Source organism: Podarcis erhardii (genome assembly GCF_964252035.2).
Source record: "Podarcis erhardii genome assembly, chromosome: 9".
Classification (NCBI taxonomy): Eukaryota; Metazoa; Chordata; class Lepidosauria; order Squamata; family Lacertidae; genus Podarcis; species Podarcis erhardii.
The window spans coordinates 28,162,655-28,182,063 of record NC_138512.1 but is presented as its reverse complement, the minus strand read 5'-3'; the positions used below and the strand labels follow the sequence as shown (position 1 = coordinate 28,182,063).

The 19,409-nt window shown below is 42.7% G+C and overlaps 1 protein-coding gene across 1 annotated transcript in view; it reads right to left on the bottom strand.

The window, feature by feature from the left end:
- Positions 1-332: 332 nt before the first annotated feature.
- Positions 333-19,409, bottom strand: part of FAT1 (FAT atypical cadherin 1) — a 113,994-nt gene continuing 94,917 nt past the window's right edge. Inside the window, 9 exon segments of the mRNA XM_081875550.1 lie at positions 333-1,756; positions 1,759-1,851; positions 2,879-2,914; positions 7,179-7,238; positions 10,680-10,817; positions 12,305-12,936; positions 16,781-16,891; positions 17,925-18,078; positions 18,841-19,303. Coding sequence (XP_081731676.1) covers positions 1,227-1,756; positions 1,759-1,851; positions 2,879-2,914; positions 7,179-7,238; positions 10,680-10,817; positions 12,305-12,936; positions 16,781-16,891; positions 17,925-18,078; positions 18,841-19,303 — 2,217 coding nt within the window. The 3' untranslated portion in view covers positions 333-1,226.

Here is a 19,409-nt window from a genome sequence, read left to right as displayed (position 1 = left end):
CACTAATACCTCTGCGATCTTCTAAGTAACTGTTGGATACGCTTATTCTCCCCAGAGAATGGGGTGGAGGTATAATTGTAAAACACACACTGGTGCTACAGCTAGTGCATAAAAGAGAAGCATCTGAAACGTGATTCTCATCCTTACATATTGCATCCATTCATCCATTTGTGCTACTCTTTATTTTAATGAATTAAGCAGGCTCATGCTGCCATCTGGTGGGCTGTATAAGGAACACCGTTTTTGTTTTTTGTTTTTGCTGGCTAGGCTTGCGCTAAGCAACGCATCTGCAACGTTACACCTGTGTAATAGATATGAAGTAGATAACGGTGAACAAAGCTAAAGTATTTTATTAATAATTTATTGTCAGTAAGAAAGACTGGCTAATGGTAGATTTCAGTAAAAACCTTTACAAGACCATTGCATCACAAATATACAGACACTATAAAACTGTGCCATGGTGGTTTTGGTTCTAAATAGGTATGCAGTGGCTTCCCTCCTCCCCGCCCCCACACTTTTCAAGAAAGGAAAAATGTGTAACTGTCCTAGAGTACAGAAACCCAGGTGGATATTTCCATGTTCGTCACCCAGAAAATATCAGGAATCTTTTACAGCTGGAAATTATGTACACTTGGAAATGCATGATTACATAGAAATCTATAAATGAAATGCCGCACTTCTGTGGAAAACAAAACAAAACGGTGAACTGCTGAATGCTATAAGACCCAGGGTGTGTTGGTTTAACGGCACACTAAAAACACCACTAGAATCAGTGGAAATCAAGTTTCGAAAGTATCTACAAAATCTAGTTAAAATTATCGAAATCAAAACTGTACATAAAATTTACAAAAAGAGATAAGAAAAAAAATGATTTGCTCTTGAACGATATAAATACATTTATCATGCTAAAATGAGGAAGTGGTATGTGTTTTTGCTTTATTTCTTTTAACATAGACAATGTAAGTACAAAAAACACTTTTTTGGGGGGATGGCACAGCCAATGGGAGACCTGTGATCAGTCAAGCGGTGGGAACGAGGTCAGGAAATGGTTAACAAGTTGAAATGAGCTACATGATCCAGTGCAGCCATGCCAGTTTTAGCTCACTGAAACGAAAGCGGCTCAAGCATTGCTGCCAAGAAAAATAAGCTCTCCGATATTTTTCTCTAGAATACTTTTATTTTTTTAAGTTCATTAACATCCAGGCACTTTTAATTGAGGAAGGGTGTCAGACTTCTGTGTGGTGCTGAGGCTCAAGTGAAGGGATGATCACCTCTTCGAAATGTCCGTCGTCTCCACTCTCATAGTCACTCAGCATGGCCTCAGACTCCATTTCACAGCATGCCGACACGTCGGAGCAGGAAGCTGTGGAAGCGTACACAGACATGGACATGTTGTCTACGGGGGGCGCTTCGAAGTCTCTGCTGTACCCTACTGTGTAAGGAGCAAAGGGTTCTCTGTAATTCCCGGAGACTCCGTTGTTTGTGTTCTGAGGTTCCGACAGGTCTGGCGGATAGTGATGGGGAAGGTACTGGCTGAGATTGAACCTCTGCCTGCTCCTTGCAGAGGATCCCAAGCTACCTATAGCAGGCATGTCCCTGGATTGCTGTATTGAGTCAAACTGATCACTGTACTCGGGTGGCAACGGTGGGAGGTCGTCAGGCACTGGGAAGTCGTCCGGCGGAGGTGGAAAGTCACTCTCAATGTCGTAACCTCCAGGGTAGTAGTCTGCATCAATGGAATTTGGATCTGTATACAGGGTGCCACCTCTTCAACCACCTCGTAATTCGGATACTCCTGTATGCCAGGCAGTTGGACATTGGGCATCCAGTCAGAGGTATCCCAGTGATAGCCTGAAGGGCAAAAACAAAGCGGGTTTCAATATCTAACAGTGAAAAATCAATATACTGCACTAAGGACAATACAACCACCAGCTATTAGAACACAAGAGGAATGGGAGGAATCTGCCCCCGAGGTTAACGAACATTCAACATTACAACAGCAAGGTCATGGTGCACCATGCAAATAGTTTATTGTATTATTCAAGTCTGGGCTAACTAGGATCACAACATACCTCACCCTAAAGTGAGCTAAGGAATGAGCTGGTACACAACGGCAGAAAAATCATTCTTTGTGTAAAATAAAAGTGTCTGGAAGCCTGTTAGTGGAACAAACTGGTGCATGGTAACTACATTTATCTCAATGTAACATTTGCAACAAGCTCATGGCTCTGTTTGAAATAAAAGCCTGGCATGATCTGAGCCATGTTTACTCAGAAGTACCATCCTACCGAGTCCTGTGGAGTAACAGTGTGCAGAATTGCAAGATTAGTCCATCAAAATTAGCAAGATTATGATAATTTACCCCACCGATTTCAATGGGTTTTAAATTACAATTTGATTTTTCCGGACTGAGGCCAGTAAGTTTAAGATTCCCTAATTGTTAAAGTATTGATAACACTTACCAGTTTAGTATTAATGTTATTAGTTGCTGCCCATCGGCTGTGGAGTTAATTTTATAACAGAACCCCTACGAAACTATTAGTAAGGACACTCAGGCATTCAAATGCAAAAACAAAAGTCTCTATATAAGCCAATCATGCAGAAAATCACTTTCTGTTGTAGGGCAAGAATATAATATTGTACTTGAAACAAAAGTGCTTACTGGCTCGACTGGTAAAACATCGCTATGTTACAAGTATCAAGATTTTGTGATTCCCTTCTACAAAGGGGAAATTGCACTGGGCTAGAATAAGTGTCCAGTAACTGGAGGGAAATAACTGCATTCATACACAGTGAGCAAACCAAGTTAGTGCTGGGGGCCAAATATTAACAGAAACATTTCAGTGAATGGCAACAAACAACTACATGCAGAAGTCACCTCTTGAATTGCTCAGGTCGGGAACAGCGAAAGACTCTTTAGGTGGCAAAGTGGAGAGAGAGGGAAAAAAGATGAGCAGTTAGGCATCAAGTAGTTCAAAAGAACTCAATAGCCTAAAAACAGTAAGAATGTACACAATGGCAACAGTAACAATACCCTTTCTACTGTCCCCTTGTAAGTTAAGGAAGGGAGACTTTATACTTTTATTCCCTTCAAACAGTCATATCACAAACTGCTTCTGTAAAGTCACCAACTGGTCATGTGGGATGTTGTTTCAAGAAACAAACTCTTGAGTGTGTAGAAATAATTGTGTGGTTCTTTGGATCCTGATCAAAGACAGGGCTTGGAAATAAGGATGGAGGCTCAGCAAGGTAAAAACCCTGCACGCACATTATTGATTGAATACGGCTTCTCTGATAGCGTTTAATTGTTTTGTATATTTTTGTTTTTTTATCCTTGTGGCTAATTCTGGAATCAGCTGTCTATTGTCATTATGCACAGCCTAATAGCTAAATAGATTACTGAAACAATGAAGCTGTCTAATAACCGTGAACCTAAACTTCAAAAATTAGATTAATAGTTTGATAAGTAATCTGATTCCAGAATTAATAGTTTGATAATATAGATTTATGAACCTGTTTTGCACAGACTAAAACAAAGCTTTTCATTACATAGTGAGCCTTGGTTGCCAGTTCAAATCATTGGTGTCCTAGCCATAGGCACCAAGTGGGGGGGAGGGGCCACAGGGCCCCCCATATGCGCGGTGTGCTGGTGTCATGTGCACACGCCATCCTGTGGCCTCCGGTCCCTTCAATCGCGAGGGCAAGGCAGCAACCCTGGCCCTTACAAACCGAGGCTCTGTTATATAAGATTTCAGGGGGATGGTTGTCTAAGGAAGTGCTTGTTGAGTAAAATCTTAATGAAATGCAGCTGATTTTGAAGACTTTCTTTTAGGCTTTACAAGTGGGAACTGCAACAACATGCGGCAGCACAGAGTAATCTTGTTTGGGATTCCAGCCAGACAACCAGGACCCTTTCTCCCCACCCCCCTCTAGAATACAATATTCCGGAATACACCTTTCCCAACCCCTTTCCATCATTCAGCACTCTGTGGCGTGCTCAATCGTCACTGAAAAGTCATCCCCCCTATTCCACCTCCTAAAATATGGTTTGAACTTCTGCAAACTTTGTGCTCCTCCAAATCTGCAGGTACCTCTCTGTGGCTGGTGCCACAGTGGCTATGTAAGGGCCGGCAGTCAGAAAATGAGTTTGCCATTACTAAATAGGATACAGTGGTACCTCAGGTTAAGAACTTAATTCGTTCTGGAGGTCTGTTCTTAACCCGAAGAACCACTTTAGATAATGGGGCCTCCAGCTGCCGCCGCGCCGCTACTGCATGATTTCTGTTCTCATCCTGAAGCAAAGTTCTTAACCCGAGGTACTATTTCTGGGTTAGCGGAGTCTGTAACCTGAAGCATCTGTAACCCAAGGTACCACTGTACATCTTAATCTCTTTTGTTGTCTAGATCTTAACCCTGCTTCAAATGCCCTCCTGCAACTAAACCTGTAAGCAACCCTAAGCATGTTCAGTGAATTTTTTTAATTATGTTTTTGTTTTTAGCTTGTATTTTATGTTGTGAACCGCCCTGAGATCTACAGATGAAGGGGTGGATACAAATAAAACAAATAAATGAAACTCTCCTTCCTTGTATATCCCTGCATTGTTTTCTTTTTGTTTCCTTGAGTTGAGAATGTTAAGATTATAAACTCATCTACAGCAGGAATGTATCCTCTTTTTACTCTATAATGGTCCATGTATACTGATGGCGGCATTTTACAAACCAGCTTACAACACATGCTAAGGGATGTCAGAAATGCACAGCCTGTATCTAGATGACATAGTCTTTTTTTACAATTGTATTGTATTGTTTTACAATTGTATTGTTTATCTAGCTTGACCCCAACATTTCCCACCCACTAATACAAACAGATACAGTGGTACCTTCATAAACATCTTAGTTTATGAACAACTTGGATTAAGAACACTGTAAACCTGGAAGTAGGTGTTTTGGTTTGTGAACTTTGCCTTGGAATAAGAACATGTTCCGCTTCCTGTTGAGTGTGTTCCATTTGTAAATTGAGTCCCCTGCTGCTATGGGAAAGCATGCCTTGGTTTAAGAACGCTTTGGTTTAAGAACAGACTTCTGGTACAGATTAAGTTCGTAAACCAAGGTACGATCGTAGATGTCTATCTATGCATAGAAGCTGATTCAAACAGCATTTTCTACAGAGTCAAAAATGAGCAGGATAAAAGGAGAGGAGTATTTCTTGATTATTTTCTCCTTGTAGTCTACCACACAGAAGAGGTGTACCCCAGGGAAAGAAGAAACCTATGCTGGGAAAAAGTTGTGGTACGAGCCTGGTGTGAACCAAAACTTTACTGAGGCTGGTACTATTGAGGCTGTCTGCAGGTACGTTAACAGGAGAACTAAATCTGTCTGATGATCAACATTTTCAGGTACTTTCTACTTTGCATGTCAACTGTATGCCTTGGAGAATATCGCAGTATTTATATCGCACTTGTTCTGTGCATTTAAGATGCTTTCTGTACCATTCAGTTATGCTTACAAATCCTGTAAAGTAAACTGTTTTATTATCACCAGCACCATCATTACATACGGGGAGAGCGGCATATTCTGAGTACTTAGTGTCCAGCCAGCAAATTAATGGCTGACCTAAAATTTGAACTGAAGACACCTCAGTTCATAGCTCATGTTGTTAAACATCGAACCATACTTCCTTTCTGTTTGCATTCAACCACCCAGCTACAATATCCTTGGCAAACTGTACTTTAAACAGTGCCATAGCACTTGCTCACCTCTACTATCTCACCTCAAGGGGGGGGGGGAGAGTAGTATTGTTAATAGGATTGCTTCTTCTCTCTTCTGGTTATGCAAGACCTACAAGGATTTTATGAGGTAATCTTCATATATATATTAACATAAACAAATCATAGACATGTAGAGTTGGAAGGGACACCTAGGGTCGTCAAGTCCAACTTCCTGCAATGCAGGAAACTCAGCTAAAGCATTCAGGACAGATGACCATCTAACATCTGCTTTAAAATCTCCAAGGAAGGAGAGTCTTCCCGAAGGAGTACTGTGTATAGCATGCACTAGTGTGAAGTGTGTTCTTCAACCCTCTTTTCATTCATGACATTGCATGGGGCAGTTTTCGCTTGTTCCGGCCGCAAAACGAATGGCTTAAGAGCTGGGCGATAGCTCCGAGACTGGCAAAGCCTTTGTGCAGAGAAGAGGGAAGGGGAAAGATGCTGCAAGGAAGAACTTGGCCCTATGATGGCAGATTGCTACTGCTCACCTATGGGGAAGAATGAGGCTGAGAGACAGGATGTCCGGGACTGGGCTGGACACTGAGGAATGGGCACTGGGACAATGTGGGTTTGGAGACTGACTTGGAAGAAGGGACCAGTGATCTGAGGGAGCCTGTAATATTCAAAGGCAGGAGAAGCTGCAGGATTGGAGAGTGGAGAACAGGTGCAAGGGAGGAAGAGATAGGGCAGGCTGGTGTAGAGTCAAGGGCAGGCATAGGCAAACTTGGCCCTCCAGAAGGTTTGGGACTACAACTCCCATCATCCCTAGCTAACAGGACCAGTGGTCAGGGATGATGGGAACTGCAGTCCCAAAACATCTGGAGGGCCGAGTTTGCCTATGCCTGGTCAAGGGCTTCCACACCTCCTTCTCCTCCTGCCATCACCTCTCCTGATCCACTGTCTCCCAGGATCAGAAGAGGACTGAAGTGGAAGGAGAAAAGGTTACATGTAGGCAGAGTCTTTGCCTGCTTGAGTGCAGCTCAGATAGGGGAGATACATAAACTGAGGGCAGAGCTTCTCTGTTGCGGCTGCTGCCTTATCAGGTGCACATCTAGGAGTAACTGAGACACATAGGACTGATGGTCATGCCTTCTCCTATCCAGGGAATGTACTTGTGATAATAAAGGGATAATCTGTGCTCAGTGTTATGGTAACATGCCAGGATTTGATGCTGTTTTCATGTTAGAATGCCCTAGTGCAGAGATGGACTTTTCGGAAATTGAGTCAAAAAAATGTGAGACTACATTAAACATCTCCATTTGTGTGTCTATTAAAGCAAACAACCGTGTATACTGTTTATAAGAAACGATGTATCTTATTTTAATACCTCTAATGTATTAATACATTCCTAGAAGAGAAATGCATGCAACGTTCTGCCCAGACCATAAATAAAAAGTGAAAACTATATACCTTCTTTTCCCACCGAGTCAACAACAGCATTGACAAGGTGTATTACAGTCACTAGGGAAGCTTGTAAAAAGTATGGGAAGGAGCAAATTAAAAGAGAAACTTATAATTAGCAGCAGTTTCAAACAGCATATAAAAGCATACCAAGAAACATAAAAAACACCGCTTAAAAATCTTCTAATAATTACACACAACTGCACAACATTTCAAGTGGGGTTAGGCACATTATGTTTACACAAGCACCAGTCACATTCTGTTCTGACTGGGAATAAACATTCAAAAAAATTCTGTGCTTCTGCCTCTGATTATACTCTGGACTCTGCAAACAGCTCTAAATGAATGGTCTGGAAAGGTTATTAGAACGGCAAATGGATTGCAAAGATGAACATGCGTATATACATTTTAGCAATCATCAGGGCTCATTCACACTTTACTTTTAGTATCTGGGAATGGATACTGAAGCGCAACATACATGTGTGCTGTGTCAATTGTGAATGGCACTCGTTGATTTAAACAGCCAATTTTCACACACAAATGCCCAATTCTTTCTCAGTTACTCCTATTCCTTTTTAAACAAGAAAAAAATATTGTTTAAATAGACATTCACCGTTCATAATCGATGCACTGCACATGTATATTATTTTATTTACAAAAGGAGTAAAGTGTGAACTAGTCCTAAGACAAGTTTGCATGTATAATTTCACTGGTTCATTTTACTGATACAATATTTTTTCTCCCTTAAAGGGTTGCAGGTGGTAGATCAAAATTTGCTGAAATTCAAAATGGCATCTCAGTTCTGCAAATGGAACCTGTTTTATGGCTGTTATGTCTCCTAAAGCCCTATGCTGCTTCTCCACAGCTGGTCTGCAAACACCTCCCCCACAGCCAGAGCATAGGATGTTCACAATTTTTTAACTTCTAAAAAAAAGGAAGAATAAATAGAATTCTGGGAAATAATCCAGCTTTTATGAGTGCAAAACCAAAGGCAAGAGGTGTGGCTGGTAGGAATGTTGAACAGGTTTAATGTGAAGTTCATGACAGGGGAAGGCAAGTTGAAGAATCAGAGAAAAGGTTAAGTGAAGGTCATTTTTAAAAGCACTAAAAGGTTTAATGAAACAGGCTTGGATCAAGGCTATTTCATAAGGTAATGCAGCTGACGTGTAGGAAGAGGAAAAGGAGGACAGGGTCAGTGATCAGGGACTGCAAACTTTCCAGTGTTTTATTTTTCCATTTCCAAAGTTCGTTAGTAACAAGGTATGGATGCCAACTGCATATAAATGCTAGGCAAGCCCAACAGGTTCAAAATTATTGGCTTTGTTTGCTAAAGACAAGTAAAATAAACAAGATTAAATTTCGGGGGGGGGGGGCGGATCAGGAATTTGCCTGACGCAAACCGAAAGCTTCCAATTCAAAGTTTTCTGGAATAGTCTACATCACAGGGCAGGATAAGCTGGAGGCAGGATACAGCAAACAAGCGAACCGAGGAGAAAATGGAGAGGGGAAGCAGAAGAGGAATAGAAAGTCAGAAACTGAAGGAAAGAAGGGGAAGGGGGTGAAGTGGAGTCAAAAATTCATACAGAGCCCAGCAGTGGGGAAGGCTGTACAGTGGTGCCCCGCAAGACAAACGCCTCGCAAGACGGAAAACCCGCTAGACGAAAGGGTTTTCCGTTTTGGAGGCGCTTCGCAAAACGAATTTCCCTATGGGCTTGCTTCGCAAGACGAAAATGTCTTGCGAGTTCCTGTGGGTTTTTTTCCTCCCCCCCTTTTTCTAAGCCGCTAAGCCGCTTATCAGCTGATCCGCTAAGCCGCTAAGCCGCTAAAAGCCGCTAAGCCGCTAATAGCGCTAATCCGCTAAGCCGTCAATGGGCTTGCTTCGCAAGACGAAAAAACCGCTAGACGAAGAGACTCGCGTAACGGATTAATTTCGTCTTGCGAGGCACCACTGTATATTGCTGCATGGGCAGAGGGTGGGGAAGCAACACAAGATACAGAGGGAAGGGGAATGTGAGTGGAAAAGCTGGAGAGTGGGGAGGAAAAATTTTGAAATAACCAGCCAAATCGTTGGCTAGGGTTCTCTGGTTCTCTAATTAACTGGCTGAGTGGAGAACTGGCAAGCTAAGTGTCATGCTCATAGCTGCATAATATTGTCAACTGTGACTTTCAATTCTGACATTTACCATTTGCATTCCTTTCTTTTATCACTCTGAATCATACTAGCGTATTTGGAACTTGCAGCCAGCCATAGAGAAACAAATGGTGCGTACTAGTTGTTACAGTGCAAAACTATAAACTCGTTTCAAAACGCTACTTCTGTTCTACAGCTTTTTTTAAGTTCCTTTCGTACTGGAAAACCATTAATGCATATACATATAACAAACACACACACATACATACACAGAAACGTCACTGAAAGTGCTAGTGATCAGTAAAAATAAAACTTACTTTTTTTGGTTAAGTAATAAAAGGAAGTTTTATGTTGAGACCGCAAACAAGTTAATACACTGAAATAAGCAGACAGGACATCTTGGCTGAGCATGAGCAAAATACTATGTATTTTAAAACGGTAGCCAATTATTTTCCTAAGCTTAATAACAAAAACATAAATGAAGCTTTGGAGTAATTTAAAAAATAACCCAATGAAGGTCAAATCCAAAGTAAATTCACTGAGTACTTTTGACAGGTCAGGGCCACTTTCAGAGTGTTTCACTCACACTGACAATAGAATAGGGCCTGATTCAGTGAAGTGGAATGTCTTCCATGCACAGAGATTTGGCACACATCTGCTCCTTATCGTGGCATAAGCCAGATAGAACACAATAAAAGCCCTGCTGGAGAACTTCCTTCATTACTAACGTAATCAGACTTACAAGCCAGTCCCTCATACTCTGCTTTCACTCAGTACTGCTCTGATCCATATGGGAGCTGAGGCAGCAGCAAGGAAAAAGAGGAGACAAATGAAGCAGTAATCCAGTTTTCAGACATTTTAAAACCTCACTCCATCCCACACACCTCCAATATTCATAACCTCACTATTTTTACAAAAAGAATACCCCTTGTCTTCACATCAAACATTAACCATTACAGGTTTAAACGACTTATAACCAGCTTATGACATCATCTGCAACTTATAATAATGCATCCCTGCAGAAGTGGCTCACTAACCCAGAGGGGTGGGGACACAGTAATGGCCTCCCGGCAGAAGCAACGCTGCCGTTTACCAGGAGGCTGAGGGGCAATACTGAGGTGGCGTCTGTGTTCTGTGCTGCACCCGTGCAAGCGCCTGGTTGTCCCTGCCCATGTGCCAACTCACACCTCACTTTCCCAGCAAGTGGGAGTGCTGCTACTGGGAGGCTATTGCTGCAGATCTTTGCCCAACTGGGTGAGCTGGTCCTGACAGAATATGATATGCCTGTTGATATTTGCAATGCCAGCGTGAGGCACCTATGCGGAGACGGTAGACAAGGAAGCAGAGCGACACAAAACAGCAAGGCTTCATCTACCTACCATTATCATCACATGATTCCGACTGGAATGAGCTAAGGGACTGGACCTCCGACACGCTCTCTCTAGCGCTGTAAGGCTGAGAAACCTTTTCTTCCAGGGGCTTCTTTGAAAGGCAAGAGTCAAGATCTACAACTTTAGCTGAAAGAAGGAGAGACAGGCAGAAACAATTAATGTGACAACCAACTTCGACATGCCCCCACAAATATAGTTACAGTCGTACTTTGGTTTTTGAACAGCTTAGTTAGCGAACGTTTTGGCTCCTGAACGTCACAAACCCGGAAGTGAGTGTTCCAGTTTGCAAACTATTTTTGGAAGCTGAACGTTCCGATGGGGCTTCTGCGGCTTCCGACTGGCCGCGCTTTGGTTTTCGCGCTTTGGTTTTCGAACATTTTGGAAGTCGAATGGACTTCCGGAACAGATTCCATTCGACTTCCAAGGTACGACTGTACTAGAAACATGACAAAAAATTAAGCTTGACTGTTTTAAAACCCCAGCAGGCATTTTACTTGAAGCCTGATTTTATAGTTTTAATTGTGTGTTTTTTTCTGCACTGCGTTCTTTTGTACATTGCTCAGGAAATGATGCTGGTTAAATAGGATATAAATTGTCTAAATAAATATACAGTGGTACCTTGGTTTAAGAACAGCCCTGTTTACCAACTATTTGGTTTATGAACTCCACAAAACCGGAAGTAGTGTCCCACTTTGCGAACTTTACCTCGGTCTAAGAACGGAATCTGAATGGTGGAAAGGCACCAGTGGTGGGGGGCTTCATTAGGGAAAGCGCTCCTGGGTTTAAGAACGGTTTCTGTTTAAGAACGGACTTCCGGAATGGATTAAGTTCATAAACCGAGGTACCATTGTATAGCAAAACACTGTAGTATACCACTCCCCTACAAATGTTTTTCAGAGCCAGTCTGAAATGGGAACCTTTTAGTGCTGTTTAAGACTTCTGCGGTGGGAAAGAGAGAGAAAATACGCATTTATTTGTTCTTCCTCACTCCCCTGAGGCCTTCCCCCTGTTGTCCTATATAACTCTAGAGGGTTTGTGTGTTGACTGTTAGTCTTGAAGATGAGCTGCAGGGTGGGCAGCTAGGATGTTGCTACCATTGTCTCCTTTCCTTTTATCTGAAACATCCCCTTAATAGCACAGGAGAGGGATACTTCCTCCCCAATATTCCTGCTAAGAAGCAGCCAGGGACTGTCTCTCCATTTCCCCCTTGGACACCCTAACATTCTCTGCCTACATTTCTCTCAACTACAGCCTAAACTGAAAGATTCGCAGACTCTGCCAAAATTCTAGTTTCTTTAGATTCCCTTTTCCTCAACCACAAGGCAGACCTGTGAGCCGCTCACAGAAACCAATGGGGAAATCCAGGATTTTGGCAAAGCTGTGACCGAGAAGCAGTGTTTCCCTCCTCTCCACAAAAGTTAGCAGCAAAATCAAGTATTTACTGCCTTTGATGTTCAGCGTCAACTTAGGAGTTCCCTCTTCCGAAAATGAGAGAGCTCTATTTTTATTTTAAATCTGTATGTCTTCAATCTTTGTAGACAACCGCTCAAAGCAGAAATCTCAATATCCTGCCAGCAAAGCTTTTTCAGTTCAAAAAGGAGGCGGCGGCTTACTGTCATAATCGAAGTCCCAGCTGGGCTTCTGTATTGAGTCGCTGTCTGATGGTGAATTGGATGGAGGTGGGGGAGGCAAATTCGGAGCCACGCTGCAGACAGCCACTGCTTTCCTGTGGCCATGAACGGAATCTGGGTTAAAAGTAGTAAACTCTGGGTGCTCTGGGATTGTGGAACCTTCAAAAGAGTTCCTGTCTAGATTGTTCCTCGAGTCACTTGGAATGCTCGGAGTATATGAAATGGGACGAACAGGCACCTGGGGTGGAATGTCAGAATAAATGTTCTTATTCAGTTTGGAATCAAAGTATGGCCTTTGCAAGAATGCTGTTGTTGTTCCCAGATGTTTGTCTTCAGGTTCTGGTTGGCTTTTCTTCTTCTTCTTCCGGATGACTTGGCGGCAGAAGACAAAAATCCCAACCAGTATGAAGACCCCTGCTATGAAAATGATAATTCCAATGACTTCTGCTAAGCTAATGTTCCAGGGGGTTGAAACATATTTGTTCAGGACGTCGGCACAATGTCTTCCTCCAAATCCGTGGCTACAATTGCAGTGATAGGCACCGTATGTGTTCTCACAGAGAGCGCCGTTCTGACATGGGCTTTCTAAGCATTCATCAACATCGGTTAAACACCTGCAATGAAACATTAACAGGTAAGGAACAGCTTACAAATGCACAAAATGGGAAAGTGCAGGATATATTTATAACATCAACACATATATTTTTTCCATGTTAAAAATACCGTGACTCATCTGGAGTGTTGGGTGCCAATTTTCATTGTTTGTATCATTATTATCCTCATACCCTCCAACATTTCTCCAGTGAAAATAGGGATGTCTTTTTAATACTAATAATGTTATTATTTATACCCTGCCCATCTGACTGGGTTGTGTCAGTCACTCAGGGGGGTGGGGGCTTACAACATATATAAAAACATGATAAAACATCAAACATTAAAAAACTATACAGGGCTGCCTTCAGAAGCCTTCTAAAGGTTGCCTAGTTGCTTATCTCTTTGGCTCAGGGGCACTGCATAACTTTATACCTTCCAACATTTCTCTGATGAAAACAGGGGTGTCCTAAGGAGAAGTGAGGGACGCGGGTGGTGCTGTGGGTTAAACCACAGAGCCCAGGACTTGCCGATCGGAAGGTCAGCGGTTTGAATCCCTGCGATGGGGTGTGCTCCCATTGCTCGGTCCCTGTTCCATGAGCCTGCACCGCCCCCATTGCATTCCCCCCCCCCCCATGTATGCATCGAACATGCACAAAATGGGAGTTGTCTTTTGTGGCATTTGTAAGGAGCCCGCGGTCATCTCACGGACTATTGACCCATACACCACTAATCCGCTGCCACCAACCAGGTTCTCCCCGGTAAATCACTTAGTCTCAGTCAGGTTCTCAAGTTAACAATGAAGATTGTGGTTTATTGTAAACACAATTTAAACTTTAAATGCATTTGAAACGCTGTTACCCTTTACCCTCTTAGTCTTATTTTATTCTGTCTCTAACTCTTCTACCATAGGGACATGGGTGGCACTGTGGGTTAAATCACAGAGCCTAGGACTTGCCGATCAGAAGGTCAGCGGTTTGAATCCCCGTGACGGGGTGAGCTCCCGTTGCTCGGTCCCTGCTCCTGCCAACCTAGCAGTTCAAAAGCACCTCAAAGCGCAAGTAGATAAATAGGTACCACTCCGGCGGGAAGGTAAACGGCATTTCCGTGCACTGCTCTGGTTTGCCAGAAGTGGCTTAGTCATGGTGGCCACATGACCCAGAAGCTGTACGTCGGCTCCCTTGGCCAATAAAGCGAGATGAGCGCTGCGACCCCAGAGTCGGCCACGACTAGACCTAATGGTCAGGGCTCCCATTTACCCTTTAAGGAAAAGTGGGACGTTCCAGGATCAAATCAGAAACCGGGAAGGCTTCTGTAAATCCAGGACTGTCCCTGGAAAACAGGGACACTTGAAGGGTCTGTAGTATTGATTCTATTATTAATACATTTTGTTCTAATCTGGCCCTTTCTCCAAGGACTCCAGGACAGCACACATTGTTCATAGCTTCTTTTTATCCTCAGCCCCGCCGCTGTGCTTCCACACCTACATGCCTTTATACAAGTTTATATGGAGCTACACTTTTAATTATGTATTCTGTTTATAGGGTATGTGTTACACACAGCAAGAATTCTGATTTAATATAAAGAGTCTTTGCATCAAGCAGTTACTCTGAGCCAACCATATTTTCCAAACCATCTTCAAAGGCAGCCATGTATCCAATACACTGGAGCAGTTTTAACAGGATGTTACCAGAGCACAGACAATTGCAGCCTGGGAATTAATCACTTCATCACTTAGTGTCTCTTCTGGTACTCCACTCTCAGCTGGAACAATCTTTTTCATCTCTTTGCTGTCACTCAGTACCCCTCAGCCAGTGTTCGAAACTCCTATTGTTCTAGGCGCATTTTTGTGACAGGGAATTTCATTAGCGCAAGCAGTTAATGAGCTCTGGGCACAGTACTGCACCTAAGATTTCAGATTAAAACTGCAGAATGGAAGGAAAGAAAGATCTTTTTCTGGCTCCCCACTTCCAGTGACTCTCTGAAGACTGGAGAAAAGACACTCTTAAGAATATTAGGGAGGTGAACAGGGGAAGGACTAGACCACGTGAAAAACGAACATCAGATTTTAGCTGCGGTTCATTCATTTTCAGCTTTGTATTCTTGTTATTAAAAACAAAACAAAAACGTGCGTAGACATTCCAATGTTACACCCATAACCTAGGCTTAAGGTGCCATTTAGCTCCTAGCTTTCATATCTCAGATTCTAACACTGCCCTCAGCTAAAATCAGATCCCCACAGCAAGTTATTCAACACCTGGAACACCAGCACTGGAAGAGCTCCTGTTGACTTGAGTTCTAAGTATGCCAGGGAGTAGGATTAGGAAACAGAACTTATTAATGAGCCAGTCTTAATCTGGACAGAGCCTGGCCATCCTATTCCACCCAACCTCCTTCCCTTGCTGATTCCCCAAGCCCCTTCCTCGTTTTCTCCCACGCCAGCTGTTTTGCTGGCACCCTGGCTGGCAAGCAGGGAGAGGGATAAGAGAAAGGTCCCCCCCCCCTCTGTTAGCAGTGCCCGACGTGCCACTGACTACACGGTGCACCAAGCTGCCTCACAAGTAGCCCCACCCCAACAAAAATGTGTTTTGAATTCAGGAAAATGCATTCTTCCATGAACTGAAATTACACAACTGGACACATTCGTTTACCATACTGCAAACAAAGTGGCAGCCAAGTTGCTACACATGTGAGCTATTTTATCCCCAATGAGTTTAGTAGGTAAGTTGTAACGGGTTACCGCAGAAAGCCAAGGCAAAAAACAACCACTCCAAAACCAAACTTCTCGGGACAACTTTGCTGGACTGCCTTGTGAGAGCATCATAGTGGTGGTGAAATACTGCACTACATAGGGGACTCTAAACACGAGTTCTCACTCATGTTTGGTGTGGCAGGCCACCATTTTTCCTATTTTTGCAGATGAAGGATGGAGTGCATTCAGTCTCCACTAACAGTTTGCACTTGTGGCGCTTTGCCTTCTTTAGCTGATAAGGCTGTATATGCAGCTTCAAGGACACCAGCCAATAACATCAAACCACGCTTCTCAGGTCCTGGCAGTGCTCACTGGACAACACTGGCTCAGAAATTCAGAAGATTTCAAAATCTCTTTAAATACTGGAATTCAGGAAGTATTCCATTGCTTGGAGAAAGAAACCAATTCATTATATTAAAAAAAAGAAAAGAAGCCAAATATGTAGGGAGGGGGAAGGTAAATCAACTTAAAATTGCATTTCAAATGATCTGCAGAAATGTTCTAAAACTTCCATAGCAAAATTACCTCCTTGGTTCCTGTTCAAATGTGAACATTTTACCATTTAAAACTGCGAGCAAAAGGATGCTAATTCTAGTGCATCTATGTTCTTCCCCCTGAAGTACAGAATGATCAGTACAAATCCCTGATCGTGAAAGATAAAAGAGAAACCGCAAAGGAGAGCTAATCCCAGTTTATTTGCCTTCTGCTGTTTTCTAGTAAAACAATATTTCTGAAGATTTAATATTATGCTATAATGCAATGAAGAAAAAGGTGCTAACATCTGTAATACATGCCTCAATAATCAAGGAGACCTCTTTTGTACGTACACACACACACACACACACACAGAGAGAGAGAGAGAGAGAGAGAGTGTTTGGTGTCGTCCTTGGAGGATGGGAGCAATACCAGATGCATAGTCCCCATCAGTTTCAAGCAACACTAAATGCTACTGGCCATCACTGAGCTGAATGCTTTGTAGACACACAATTCTGGGACCATTCTCACAATCAAATTTGTACTACAGCCTCCGATAGTAAATATACACTTTAAAAATAAAAAGATTCATCCTATATGCTAATCTTTGTAAGGGTTATGAACAGTACAAAGCTACCCACCTGTCTCCATGAAAACCTGCTTCACATTCACAAACAGGTCCATCTAAGCTATCAATACACTTCCCACTATTTTTGCATGGGTTGTCTTTGCAATATGGACCAATCTGACACCTGGAAATGGAAAAAAAGAGAACAGATCTTGTCAGTTTTCTTCAAAGCTATGAATAACATGAGTGTTGATGTTGACCCTCAGGTACAAGCAATGTTGGGTTGACTCCCATGCTTGCAAATGTGCCCAAAGGCTTGCAGGACCAAGTCCCCCAAGTAAGACATGGTAGCACGTGACATAAAGGGCCTTTTCACATCTTATGGAAATAAAACTTGGGTTTGTGAATGAAACCATTCACTCAAAAGATGCACACACAATCTGGGATTCCTGATGAGTATGGGTTGCTTCCCATGGTGGCAGAAAACATTTCCTCTGGGGGAAGACTAGACACTCATTTTTTTTTACTGATTTCCACATCTCATTGTAGTCCTTCAAGCCATCCATGAAAAGCTGTTTTGAAAGTGGGGGGATCCTCTGGAATAGTATGGGATATGGCACTGAAGGCAGCAGTAGGTAGGGGATTGCAAAAAAAAAAAAGAAAAAAGAAAAAAAAGAACAGGTGCCTGCCCCGTGTGAGTGGAAGCGCTTTTCATTGGTGCAAAGTCACCATTGGAATGTTTCTACTCATTGCTCACCCTTTATCTTTTCAAGTGTACATGTAAAACATCTTGGCCCTACACTTTAAGAAAATGCAATGTGTTAAACTGTCTCAGAGGATTACCAGGGAGTGTTTATTCTAAAGGCAAAACATAACTTGGAAAAAAATACCATAGGTTTAATGGAGCAATGGCTCCAAACTACAAGAAAGAAGATTCCAAACTGGCTCCAAACTACAAGAAAGAAGATTCCACCTAAACATTAGGAAGAACTTCCTGACAGTAAGAGCTGTTCGACAGTGGAATTTGCTGCCAAGGAGTGTGGTGGAGTCTCCTTCTTTGGAGGTCTTTAAGCAGAGGCTTGACAACCATATGTCAGGAGTGCTCTGATGGTGTTTCCTGCTTGGCAGGGGGTTGGACTTGATGGCCCTTGTGGTCTCTTCCAACTCTATGATTCTATGATTCTATGAATTCTATTCTGCTAGCAAAGAAGCCATACCTCTGACCAGTGTACAGTCCTCTGCACTGGCAGATGAAATCATCACTGACGGAAATGCAAGTGCCGCCATAAAGGCACGGGTTGGAAGCACATGGGTTGACGCTTAAATCACAGTGAGTGCCCATGAATAAAGGTGCACATTTACAAAAATAACCTGCAATAAAAACAGTATTAAAAAGATGTCACAGGTACCCACAAAGCGAAACACTGTTTTCTGTAACACATGGAACCAACCTTCTATGAGATCTTCTCAAAACCCATGAAAAACAAAAACTAATGTTATTTTGAGCATAATCACAATATGAAAGCAATCCTAAGCTACTAAGAAGTTGCAGACAGCCAGACAATAAGCTATAATGAAGTGTTTCGCTGGTGTAACCAATTTATAGGATCATAACTTAAACTATAGCCATTTCAGGACTTACTAAGTTGCTATAATCCAAAGGACATAACAATTTCCATCCTGGAGCTAACACTGAAAAGGCCCCCAACTAGTTTCTGCTTATTTTACCTGGTAAAAAAGGAAGGACAAGACTCAAATAACGCAAGGAGGCTTGCAATGTCCTAAGATGTACAAAGCTTCATTTTCATGCTCAAAGCATTTTTTAAAATGTTTTATTCTCCAAAGTAAACACAATTCTTAAATCTAGAGCTGCTTGTGCTGTCAGCTGTGCAGCCCAACAATAGGACATTATATTTATATTTCTGTTGTAAAATGAATGCTTGGTGAAATATAGGCCTATAGACAGTAAGTAAAATATCTCAAATAAGTTCTTTCTGCTAGTAAGAAATGAAGTTTCTCATTTAAGTGAACTCAAATACTCTGGCCACCGTATCATTAATTCAGCCACCAAGAATGTAAAGAGCACCCACTACTTAATACAAAGCAAATACTGTGAAAAAGCGCCAAACTTACCTCCACTGGGTAGTGGGTTACAAATGCCCCCATTCTGGCAAGGACTACTTGAACAATCCTCGGTCATAGTCAGTAAACACCCAGGGGATACATCCACAGATTCTTCCATGTGTGCGTAACTCCGTGGTTTGCTGTTCAGGGGCAATTCTTGGCCATTGAGTACTATGGAATCCATACAGCCTCTGAAGCCATTGCTAACCTGCGGGCTCCTTCCATGCCTTGCGCCTTGCTGCCGAATGTGACCGCCAAAAAACACATGGTTGTCCAGGTTCAGTGTCCTTAAAGTGCCAGGAGCAATGCCAGACGCGGTGTGGACCCTGTCCAGAATCAGCTTGGCATAGTTCCCATCAACTTCAAGGGACACCGAATGCCACTGGCCATCATTGATCTGCGTGCTCTGCACAGACACAATCCCAGGGCCACTTCCACAGTCAAATTTGTACTGCAGCCTCCCATGGTGGATCTAAGCAAAGAGAAAAGCCAACACATAAACAGATGTCCTCTCTCTCTGTCCCCCAGCTTCATTTACATTTGCAGCAATTTGCAGCGTTACCTCCCGTTGCCACTAA